Source organism: Oncorhynchus tshawytscha, linkage group LG24 (genome assembly GCF_018296145.1).
Source record: "Oncorhynchus tshawytscha isolate Ot180627B linkage group LG24, Otsh_v2.0, whole genome shotgun sequence".
In the NCBI taxonomy this organism is placed as follows: domain Eukaryota; kingdom Metazoa; phylum Chordata; class Actinopteri; order Salmoniformes; family Salmonidae; genus Oncorhynchus; species Oncorhynchus tshawytscha.
The window spans coordinates 13,301,223-13,314,204 of NC_056452.1; the positions used below are offsets into that span (position 1 = coordinate 13,301,223).

The 12,982-nt window shown below is 42.2% G+C and overlaps 1 protein-coding gene across 4 annotated transcripts in view; it reads left to right on the forward strand.

Annotated features, from left to right (window-relative positions):
• Positions 1-2,521: 2,521 nt before the first annotated feature.
• The window catches only part of kctd5b (potassium channel tetramerization domain containing 5b), a 32,983-nt gene continuing 22,522 nt past the window's right edge, over positions 2,522-12,982 (forward strand). For 2 of the 4 annotated variants that reach the window (XM_024386819.2, XM_024386821.2), the window contains exon 1: positions 2,522-2,988. In XM_024386819.2, coding sequence (XP_024242587.1) covers positions 2,767-2,988 — 222 coding nt within the window. In that variant the 5' untranslated portion in view covers positions 2,522-2,766. The remainder of the gene's footprint in view (positions 2,989-12,982) is intronic. The other 2 variants (XM_024386820.2, XM_024386822.2) reach the window with 1 other exon arrangement.

A 12,982-nucleotide genomic window follows, 5' to 3' on the forward strand; every position in this document is an offset into this window, starting at 1 on the left:
TCTAGACCTTGTTTATTTTCCTTCTCTGAAATAAGCAGAACCAATAGGGAGAAAAAAAGACCATGGGATTTAAGGTTTGCTTTGCTTGTTCTTTGTGCTCTCTGTGAGGCTTCTAAATGCATTTTTCCACGTGTTGATGTGACTGCTTCCATGCACATCGGCATCTTGTATATTCTGCAAGGGAAAGGGAGAGGACAGGCTTGTCTGTATAATTCCACTGGCATAAGGTACCATTTGGACCACCTGAGTGCAAGGACTGGTTTCCTTGTTCAACCACAAAACACAATCCAGCATCACTTGTATACCAGAGCCTATCCCAACACAGTATGACACTCCACCCAGTTCTTAATCCAACATTTTATGCCTCTGTGATCAGACCTGAACTTCATACTCCATACTTAGAGCAGACTATTGCCTGGTTCAGTATCGCACTGCAACCAGGCACTAACCAAATAAACTATATTTTTAGTCTGACCCCCATTGTCCACAGAGTATAATATTTTAATTGGTTTTCAAGGCTCTTGGTACTTAATGATTGCAGTTCAGTTTGGGTCTGTAGGTTAATGTTTCGGAGTGGATCGCTGGTCCCCAAAGTGAGGCGTAGCTCTGCTTCAGCATTGGTTCTCCGTAGACTGAGGACAGTCCCTAATAGTAGATCCATTACATTGCCAATACGGGGTAGGTGAACATGCCACTAGCTTGTACTCTCTTATCATAAGACCTGCTTAGCTTTCCTGCACGGCCAGTTTTGTAGCTCAGCCTTGTCTGCTTCTCTCCCAGGGCACTGGCGATGTAGTTTTATTAAAGTTAAGGTGGGTATTTTGACTGCATTGGCAACCATGGCTAATATTATTGAATTATTTGGCTGTTCTTTACCATTCACTGGCTATTTCTTTGTGGTTTGAATACTTTTAGTTTTTTGGGGGTGGGGATTGTCGGTTCATCTTAAGTATGTCCTGTTTAAAACTAAATCTAATGCTGACCACCATGTTGAACAGCTTTGGTGATAAGGAAAGCATCAACAGAGCATTACATCCATAATACTATACTATCATTTCTTGGAAGCAATCACAGTAAAGCTGTAGTCCCAGGGCAAGTTGGCAGCTTTGCCTTGTTTGGGTTATCAAGGTTCATTGGGAGTGTTCCTATGGTTTTTCTACAACGTGATACCTGGCCCAATTATGGCCCATGTATCAAGCGATTGATTTGCCTTTTGTGACTGGAGCGAGTGAATAGTAGCCGCAGGCCTCTGGTTTGGGCTGAACGTGCTTTGATGTCAGCTAAATGGTATCTGATCCAAATAAGAGATGAAATTGCTGTATCTATCTCTCTAAAGTAAGGAAACACTATAGAAAGTGTTTGCTCTCTTGCTAGACTTTTTTTCTTTTTTTTTTTATCAAGTTGGGCGGCAGTCGGTTACATTGTATGTAATACTCTACCTGGTTTGTAACCGACTAGAACTGTGATGTACAGACAATGTATTATTGAACTCTGAAGCAAGAAATGCAATGATATTAGGATACAGTTTTTGTATTTTTATTCTTGTATAAGGTTATTTGATGGCTATTGTTTAGCCTCTAGTTCATTCTGTGTTATTTAAATTCTAATATATGAATCATATTTGGATTGAAGTCATGTTCAGGGGCCATGTTGTGTATGTATTGAGATGTAAAGCCTTTGAATGTGAATAATTATTGTAAACTATAATATTTTACAGCTTTTTTTTCTTACTATATCATATACATTTTCTATTTGCTCGGTAATTTAATCATATTTCTGATAATTTAATGAATCTGTTCATTCTCTCTCTGATTATTTGTGCGCTAGGTCAGTAGTTGAATGATGAATTTTCCACGTAATGCTTGCTAGTCCAGTAATTAAAGCATGTAGGGATTTAGGCATACAATAAAACCATGCCTCTTGTCTTCTGTTACAACCAGACATAATACATTTGTAATGTTTCAGCAGTCATGCATCTGTCCATCAGTTTTCTGCATAGTGTTAAATTGATACAATATAAAGGCTTGCAAGAAAGTGTTACATTTCTACAGCTATGTTGGAATTTTAAGTAGGTCTACTGTATCCTGATTTCAATAATATGTTGTGTACATTGATAGGAATGTTATGTATTTCAGAGATTCGTTTGACAGTTTTCTGCCCTTTGCTCACTGCATATTATGCTATAAGTGGTGTGGTAGGCCTCTAGTAGATGGAGGAAAAGGAGTGGTATCGCCTGGGGTGCATTCAATTCGATTAAACGTATGCTGCGTTTCGTAACTTCTTGTACTGAACGACAAGGCCCCACGTTCTTGAACCTGTTCTTTTTATAGCTGCTCATGTCTTGAACAAACTAGGTGTCAAACTCATTCCACAAAGGCCTGACTGCAAGTTTTCGCTCCACCTTTGTACTTTATTGAATTAAGGTCATAAATTAGTAAGGAAATCGCCTCACCTGGTAGTCTAGGTCTTGGTTGAAAATAAAAACGCTTCGGCTCGCCGTGGTGAGTTTGATACTCCGGGACTATGAGGTGCGTTTGTGCCATTTGGATGTTGTGTCTGGAAGCAATGAGTGACTTATTTAACGGGCAGCGGTGCATTTTGAATCCACAACCCATCCCCTCTTTTTTTAACTGGTCGTTCAGAACAGCACCTTTTACGTTTTTTTCGTACTGAACGCAGCCCAGTGAATGGCGTGGAGCCTACTGGAGAGGAAAAGCTTCCTGTCAACAGCCTCACCCAGTCATACCGGAGGGCGTAGAAGAGGGGATGGCAGAAAACAGCTCCGATGCTTGTGGTTCCGTTTATCGGAGGTGTTTGACTCATTCTACCGGGGAAAAAACCCAGTCAACCAGTAACGGGGCATCCAAATGGGTTCGATTGAACGTGGGGGGAACGTATTTCTTAACAACACGACAGACGCTGTGCCGAGATCCGAAATCATTTCTGTACCGACTGAGCCAGGCTGACCCCGACCTCGACTCTGATAAGGTAATGTTAGCCGAGTTAGCTAGCCTTCTCCGGGTTTTTTGTGTCAATGGTGAATAATTCAATGTCTGTGGGTTCGCCTAACTAGGTAGTCTGCAAATGTAATGGTATAATGTAGTGAAAGGGATATTTTATGACCGATTGCAAACGACTACTAGCTAGCTAGTTTATTAACGTTAATTCCAGATTCCGACAGCCGTCAAACGACGTACACTACATGACCAAACGTATGTGGACACCTGCTCGTCGAACATCTCCGTCCAAAATCATGCGTATTAATATGGAGTTATGGTCCATACCGCTAAAGCAGCATGTTGGTACATTGCTGTGGGGACTTACTTCCATTCAGCCACAATAGCATTAGTGAGGTCGGTTATGATGTTGGGCGATTATTCCTGGCTCTCAGTCGGTGTTCCAATTCATTCCGAAGGTGTTTGATGGAGTTGAGGGCAGGGCTGTGTGCAGGCCATTCAAGTTCTTCCACTCTGATCTCGACAAACCATTTCTGTATGGACCTTGCTTTGTGCATGGGGTATTGTCATGCTGAAACGGGAAAGGGCCTTCCTCAAGCTGTTGTCACTAAGTTGGAATCATGAAATTATCTAGAATGTCATTGTATGCTGTAATATTAAGCTTTCCCTTCACTGGAACTAAGGGGCCTAGCCCGAACTGAAAAACAGCCCCAGATAATTATTCCTCCACCACCAAACTTTACAGTTGGCGCTATGCATTGGGGCAGGTAGTGTCCTCCTAGTATCCTCCAAACCCAGATTTATCCGTCAGACTGCCAGATGGTGAAGCTTGATTCCACCACTCCAGCAGACGCTTGGCATTACGTACAATGATCTTAGGCTTGTGTGCGGCTGCTCGGCCATGAAAAACTATTTCATGAAGCTCCCAACGAACAGTTCTTGTGCTGACATTGCTTCCAGATTTTTACACCCTTCAGCACTTGGGGGTCCCATTCTGTGAGCTTATGTGCTCTTACCACTTCATGGCTCAGCCGTTGTTGCTCCTAGATGTTTCCACTTGAAAATAACATTACTTAGAGTTGGCCTGGGCAGACTTGTTGGGAAGGTGGCATCCTATAACGTGCTACATTGGTAGGCACTGAGCTCTTCAGTAAGGCCATTCTACTGCCAATGTTTGTCAATGAAGATTGCATGCATCTGTGCTCGATTTTATACAACTGTCAGCAAATACCCGAATCCACTAATTCGAAGGGAAGGGGTGTCCACACACACACACAAGTATCTAGTTGGTACTGTTAGCTAGCTAGCAGGAGAGCAGAACTGGTTCTCTAGTTACCAAGGTAGCTACAAACATTGTAAAGAGTTGGTTGATACAACGTAGACTAACTAGAATTAGCTCAAGGACATTTAATGATCATGCATTGTCATCTTAGCTTCCTGAAATGGCTCGCCAGTCGTCCCCTCCAGTGCTGTCTTTACTCTGACTACTTGTTACAATGCTTGGGTATTAGTTTGGCATTGAGTGCCTACATAAGTCTTAACAATATAGCATATTACCTTATTGAAATTTGTATTTTCAGTGCCATAATTAATTGTATTTGTTTTTTGTATTGGTGACCATGTCCAGTTTAAGGACACTGGTATTTTCCATTGAGAATTAAACATCAATTGCTGCCCGTGTTTTATGTTAATAACAGCTTTAATAAGTGATGGGTCGAACGGTCTTTTTGGTGAACGTCGGGAAACCGAATCGCATCTGTGAAAGAGCCGTTCAGCTGTGATTTGCATACAGCTACTACTGCTTTTTGAGTTTAAAACAATGTTTTTCTGCAGATATGTTCATTATTTTTTACCTAAATGTGGTGAATCCTCACTGCAGAAACAAATAGTGGGGAGTGTGAAACTTTTTTTTTTTTTTTTTTTTTTTTTTTGCAGGCCATTTTAAGAATTTGGCAAGGTAAAAATGTATTTGACTGCACATTTCAGGGGGTGACATAATGGTGGCCTACCTTTTTTGTGCTTTAAATTGTAGATTTGCAATGTTTTTAAATTGTAAGTTCAACCTGAGCATGAAAAAACAAAATAGCTTATTTCCTAATTAAACTACATTCATATTTACCTTGAATGTGTGTATTTAAAGACTACATTTGTCAAATTGAATGTTATTGTTACTACAAAGTAGGATACAGTCTCAAAATATGTTTTTTCAGTCAACCAGATTTCATAGCTTTTGGCAATGGCTCACAGAATTTGTTTTGGTAATCATTTGTCCCCCTGTGTTTCTGACCAAGTAGGAAGGTTAATGAAACAATATATATTTTTAATGTGTCTGAGTGCTAGTATAGAAATAACGCTGATTTGGACAGGCAGTGTTACAATCGTAATGTTTTTGAGGAAAGGTTATTGTGGACGCGTTTCAATTATGATTGTATACAAACTTTCTGTGCAAAGCTAACTTTAATCAAGTGCTTAGGTGATGTATAATTGGTTTCCTTTCTCTGTCAGTAACTTACTCGTTCTAAGCGTAAAGGACATGATCAATGACTCACTAGTCTACAACACTGTGTCACGCGATCATGATCAAATGTTCATGCCCATTCTATTGCTTCCGAAGTGTGCTTGTTTGCAAACAAGCTAGCTGGCCATTTTTATCGTGTGTGATCTATTTTGGGTCTACTCACGTTATCATATGAACTGCAATCATGTTGTTCTGCTAACTGGAGCATTGCATAATTAAGTTCTTAAAAATCCATACAATTTCACCGGTCATGCTGAGTTTGTTTACTTCCTTGAGGGTACCCTGTCATTGACAATATATCTGTGTAGTCTGTCCTGCACGTGCTTGTGAACTGCAGCTGTCAAGCCTGAGGTGATTGTCGATCTGACAAGAAATGTATATGAAAGTGCAAACCCTGCACCAGGGGTAGTTTATATTTTAATTAAACCTTTTTACTATTTCACGTAACGAAAATTAAGATGAACCCTAAATAGGAAAGACATCAGCAAAATGACATATGTCAAGATACAGTAGAGAGAAGGAATGAGTCCAGCTAGCTCAAACAAGGGAATGAAATCAGTGTATCAATCACTGAGTCTAGGTTTAGAGGTATTCACTGAGTCTACAAAACATTAAGATCACTTGCTCTTTCCATGACACACTGACCAGGTGACTCTCGATGAAAGCCATTATCCCTTATTGATGTAATTTGTTAAATCACCTTTAAAATCTGTATAGATGAATGGGTGGAAACAGGTTAAAGGATATTTTAAGCCTTGAGACAATTGAGACATGAATTGTGTATGTGTGCCATTGAGGGTGAATGGGCAAGACGAAAATGTGTCTCTGAATGGGCTATGGTAGTAGGTGCCAGGCGCACTAGTTTGTGTTAAGAACTGCAACGCTGCTGGGTGCGCACCGGTTTCCCGTCTGTATCAAGAACAACATGGGCCAGCATCCCTGTGGAACGCTTTCGACACCTTTTATAGAGGGGGAGTGCAACTTAATTAGGAAGGTGTTCCTAATGTTTGGTGTGTGTGTGTGTACATGCATGCATACATACATACATGCAGTTTGTGGGACTAGTAACAGACTGACTCAGATGCTGTTGAAATGCAGTTCTTGAGGAGGAAGGATTTGTGTACATCTTGCCAGCCAAGGATGATCAGACTTGGGTGGCTGCAGGTCAAGTTGTTCAGTCCCTGTGTCAATTTGTGGACAATATAGGGATGGGGTACTGTTTCACAGAGCCTGTGCTGGCAGATTAAAGGGTGTTAGATCAAAACAAAGCCTCATCTTAAAAAGACACTTTTTTAACAGTGTTTTCTGTTACTCAGTAGGTGATAACATCTGTACATTTGAAATGGAGTGCCGTGTCATTTGGTACATTTGAAATGGAGTGCAGTGTCATTTGCTAACTGTCTTTTGGGACCCTGTCATATCCATAACATTTTCCTCTAGTGTTATTATGAAAGTGCAAATATTTCTATGATTGAGGTATGCCGCACTTTCAAATAAGGAATTGTAAATGCATTTCTTTTTACCACATTTGGGCTTTCATGGGACTCACAAGTACACTTTAATAGCCTATACAATATACTGGTTATTTCTTGGTTCTTTGAGGTACAGTGCATTTTTCAGATGAAGACAAAAGTATTATGATGACATTTGGTGAATATATCTTTATATAAACACACATTTTGCACAGTCACACATAATTGTACAATTGTGGCCAAAAGTTTTGAATGACACAAATATAAATTTTCACAAAGTCTGCTTCCTCAGTTTGTATGATGGAAATTTGCATATACTCCAGAATGTTATGAAGAGTGATCAGATTAATTGCAAAGTCCCTCTTTGCCATTGAAATGAACTGAATCCCCCCCCCCACCCACCCACCCACCCCCCAAAACAATTCCACTGCATTTGAGCTCTGCCACAAACGGACCAGCTGACATCATGTAATTGATTTTCTAGTTAACACAGGTGTGAGTGTTGACAAGGCTGGAGATCACTCTCTCATGCTGATTGAGTTTGAATAACAGACTTGAAGCTTCAAAAGGAGGGTGGTGCTTGGAATCATTGTTCTTCCTCTGGCAATCATGGTTACCTGCAAGGAAACGCGTGCTGTCATCATTGCTTTGCACAAAAATGGCTTCACAGGCAAGGATATTGCTGCCAGTAAGATTGCACCTAAATCAACCATTTATTGGATCATCAAGAACTTCTAGGAGAGTGGTTCAATTGTTGTGAAGAAGGCTTCAGGGCGCCCAAGAAAGTTCAGCAAGCGCTAGGACCGTCTCCTAAAGTTGATTCAGCTGCGGTATCGGGGCACCACCAGTACAGAGCTTGCTCAGGAATGGCAGCAGGCTTGTGTGAGTGGACCTGCACGCACAGTGAGGCGAAGACTTTTGGAGGATGGCTTGGTGTCAAGAAGGGCAGCAAAGAAGCCACTTCTCTCCAGGAAAAACATCAGGGACGGACTGATATTCTGCAAAAGGTACTGGGATTGGACTGCCGAGGACTGGGGTAAAGTCATTTTCTCTGATGAATCCCCTTTCCGATTGTTTGGTGCATCCGTAAAAAAGCTTGTCCAGAGCAGACAAGGTGAGCGCTACCATCAGTCCTGTGTCATGCCAACAGTAAAGCATCCTGAGCCCATTCATGTGTGGGGTTGCTTCTCAGCCAAGGGAGTGGGCTCACTCACAATTTTGCCTAAGAACACAGCCATGAATAAAGAATGGTACCAACACATCCTCCGAGAGCAACTTCTCCCTACCATCCAGGAACAGTTTGGTGACGAACAATGCCTTTTCCAGCATGATGGAGCACCTTGCCATAAGGTAAAAGTGATAACTAAGTGGCTCGGGGAACAAAACATAGATATTTTGGGTCCATGGCCAGGAAACTCCCCAGACCTTAATCCCATTGAGAACTTGTGGTCAATCGTCAAGAGGCGGGTGGACAAACGCAAACCCACAAATTCTGACAACCTCCAAGCATTGATTATGCAAGAATGGGCTGCCATCAGTCAGGATGTGGCCCAGAAGTTAATTGACAGCATGCCAGGGCGGATTGCAGAGGTCTTGAAAAAGAAGGGTCAACACTGCAAATATTGACTCTTTGCATCAACTTCATGTAATTGTCAATAAAAGCCTTTGACACTTGTGAAATGCTTGTAATTATACTACAGTATTCCATAGTAACATCTGACAAAAATATCTGAAGACACTGAAGCAGCAAACTTTGTGGAAATTAATATTTGTGTCATTCTCAACTTTTGTCCACGACTGTACATTTTCCTCAAGTGTATGTTTTTTTGTTGTATATTTTCATTGGTTTTGTGTGTAGCCAAGCATTACTTTCAAAGTGGCTATTAATATTTTACCTTTTAGACTTTGAGATTCACCGACTTTTGCTAATGTCATTCTCCCAAGAATGCCTGTCCATATGTCACATCCATAACGCAAGTTGTTGTTTAATTCAATGATACTACTTACATTTTTGTAATTTTGTCTACTCTTCCCCTATAGGGTTCTACAAATATACACGTTAACATTTTCATTTATGCTTGTTAAGTCAATTCTGTTTGACATTTTGTTTGTCATTTTGTGTGCAAATGTCACATCCATAATGCTGGAGTTGCTCTTTTTAAGCATTTTGAACGAAGAGCCAAATAAGCATACTTGTTTACTGGATGGAGTGAAATGAGCCTGCTCACCGAAAAGACTCGAATGCCCGTCACTACTAGTGTTTTTATGTTTCCGTCAGGCTTGTGACACTAAATACTTGTGGCGAGCAGAATCAACAAGACTGTTGTTTTAAGGCTTGAACGCAACAATGGCGTTTGCTTGCCGAGAGTACTTGTGAACTGAGTGCAAACTGATTTTACATGTAGAATCATGTGAAAATGTTGGTAGTCATGGCCTAGATCCGTGTAACAAGTACATTTGGATCGCCAAGCTTGTTTCACCCTCGTTGGCGCTAGATATCAGCAGACAATCCAGTAGGGGCTAGAAACTGTAGCGAGCTTTGATTGGTCAATAGCAGAATATTTACATAATGTTCAGCTTTCTCCAACTTTGGTCCCTCCCTGTTCATGCTCCCTTAGCCATGCTATTATCGCCCAATGGTCCCCTTCCCACTTAGCTTTCCTTCATTGAAAATGAATGGGGCTCCTTTGTTTCGCCCCAATGTGCTACGTGGATTTCCGGTGTCAGATGTCAACAGTGCGCTGAGCAAACAGGAGTTCCACATTCTGTGGGACGTGTGCGACCCAGTCCAGTTGGCTATTATGTCAATAAGCTGAAAAGTACCCAGGGCCTTGAGTTGGCTCCAAGTCAGCTGGTCCGTCAGCCGTGGCCCAGTGAGAGACGGGTGCCGGCCTGTGTAGATGGAAACAGAAGTCTGAGCTTTTTGGCTAAAACACTGGGGTAAATCCTCAATGGAAATGCGGCATAAGGGATTGACTACTGTATGGCGAGGAATGAACCAGTGCCCAACTGCTTTGGCTAACTGGTTTGAATGCTTGCATGAATGACATTCCAGCCACGTGTGATGAATTTCCTATTCATCCGCTGGGCATAGAGGAAGAAGCAGTTGTGTGCTGCTCACACACAATGATAATAATGAAATGCATGCACTTGTTTTTTCAAGGTTAATGTAGACCAATATTGTTCTGCTGTGACATTTTTAAAATGAGAAGAATGCTAGAAGAGGTAGGCCTAGCTACAAATAAGATTGTCATGCAATTTAGATTTTCTTGTCATAGTGCAAGGGAAGTTGACTGACAGCTGAAATAAAAGCCAGATAGAAAATGGCAAAAATAAAGAAATATTATTTTGCTGTCTTTGTTACTGTTTCTAATAGGCCTAGTAACCTGCCCTGAAAATGCCGTAATATCCAACATATCTCTCTCCTTTTTGTCAGTCTTGCTATCCTTTCTCCCACTTTAGCTCTGTTTTTAAACACACACACACTGACTGCCATCCTTAGTCCCCTTCACCCTCTGGCTGTGTGTCTGGTCTGTAAGGAGCAGCTTGTGTGGATGTCTCTCTCACTGGCTTAGTTCATGTTCTAGCCTTTTTCCAAGTGTGGTGGGGAGCCAAGGCATGATGTCACTCCCCTCCCTGAAAGTGCTGTATGCTTGTATTGGGTGAGAATCAGGGGCCTCTGTTCCAGGGTTGGGCATTTTGAAATGATTACACTATTATATCGTTCATTTTGTTTGCATATCCGGATAGTCGGAATGCGTGTTTTAAAAAACACATTTTTCTTCAATGGGGACTTGCTCTCATGCCCCTATCCACATTGACGGGACCGCAGTAGAGAAGGTGAAAAGCTTCAAGTTCCTCAGCATACACATCACTGATAATTTGTTATGGTGTGTGGTAAAGAAGGCGCAATAGCGCCTCTTTGACCTCAGGAGGCTGAAGAAATTTGGCTTGGCCCCAATAACCCTCAACTTTTACAGATTCACAATTGAGAGCATCCTGTTGGGCTGTATCACCGCCTGGTATGGCAACCAAGAGGGTGGTGCGGTCTGCCCAAGAGTTTGCCCTCTGTGATTATCTGCCCTCCAGGACACCGACAGCACCCGATGTCACAGGAAGGCCAAAAAGATCATGAAGGACAACAACCACCTGAGCCACGGCCTGTTCACCCCTCTATCATCCAGAAGGCGAGGTCAGTACAGGTGCATCAAAGCTGGGACAGAGAGACTGAAAAACAGTTTCTATGTCAAGGCCATCAGACTGCTAAATAGCCATCACTAGCTGGCTGCCAGCTGGTTACTCCACCTTGCACCTTAGAGGCTGCTGCCCTATATACATAGACATGGAATCATTGGTCCCTTTTTAAAGTGACTAGTGTTACACTATTAAATGTTTACATACTGCTTTACTCATGCGTATCTACAGTATTTCAGTCAATGCCATTCTTGACATTTCTCAGCCTAAGTTATATATTCCATTATTTTACTTTAGATTTGTGTGTATTGTCACATACTACTGCACTGTTGGAGATAAGAACACAAGCATTTTGCCCCACCCTCAATAAGAGCATGGGCCAGTGTTGAAGGGTGGAACTGGTGTCTGAAATTCGGAGTTCCTGTATGTGGGCATTCCTACATCTGCATCCTCTTTTTTTTTTTAAGCTATGACTTTGGTAGTGTAACGACCCTGGGTTTATAAGCGCTGAAATCGACCGTGCCGCATGAGCATGCTTTTGCGGCGAAGTCGATAGCGCGCCGGACCTCGGGCTCGAAGGTCGAGGGTTCGAGACCTGCTCCCTGCTGTTTCATTACAGTACATAGGCAGTGGCGCTCCATACAGTAGATGGTGGTAATTCACCATAACGTTGGATGCCAACCGCTGATAAACCCCACAAGAAGGGGCAGGGTCGACAACGGTAGCAAGCTATAGTTAGTACACACCGGTAGTGTCCTTTGCCCCCGGGTGTCGGGCATTGTTTTCCTGCAATTGTGTTAATGTTGAGGGCAGGTGTTCGGCATGCAGGAGCAAAGATGACTCCGGTATAAAGGAGGTGTAGGTGAGCTAGCACACTGTGTCCCTCCGCCTTCTGTGCTAGCTGGAAACGGGGGCGACCGGTAGACCTGTCCCCGCCTGTCGGGCACGGTTTTATCTGGAACACGGTTGAGTTGATGCAGGAAGGCCCCAAATTGCGGGCTGCAGTTGTACACTTGGGTGTGTCTGACACAAAGTAGCCAAACCAACTCGCAAGTTGGACAAACTTGTTGCTGTGAGTGTCTGTCTTGACTGCATTAAATATTATTTTTTTAAAGAAGCAAGCTAGCTACACTAGCCAGTTAAGTTAGTGAGCCAGCTATCAAGGCTAATTGAGGCTTTTGCTGCGCTCCTCGCGTCCTTGTCTACAACTCAAACAGCCTACCTGTGGGTTAATCATTGTAGCCTACTCATTTAGCCAACTTAATTGTGTAATTGTAATTCAATTTTGCATACATGGAGCCTCTTGACAGTAGTGCTGCTTTGATTGATCAACAATAACAAGCTTCACACGGGAAAGTGTGTAGGCTACTGGTACTTATTGTTTATGGGGCACACTAACTTGTTTTACTAACATTGTGTAATGTCATGGTCTATCCCTGTATGTAGCAATGTCACAGAGATAATTTAATATTAGACAGCCTTTTCATTGAAATGGGCCTAAAATCTTTGTCAAAAATAAATGAATATTGTAGTATTCGAATAACCGTGCCCAATGCCCATCCCTACTCTGTTCGTCCATCTGTCAGCAGCAGTTTGCATGTCACTTCTCCCTCCCGCCTAGGGGGGAACTACTCCAGAATATTTTTTTTTGCTTGACTCCCAAAACACGCTGAAACGGCTGTGTGCGCATACACGTTCAAACTACCTCATTATTGCAGTCCTACTTGGAAGACACATGTTGCTTTCTAGAGCGGACTGGCATGAGCATGATGCTGCCCATTTAGCTTATTAACTTATAAAGGCCTATTTTGTTTGAAAATAGGTGAGGTGTATGAACTAGA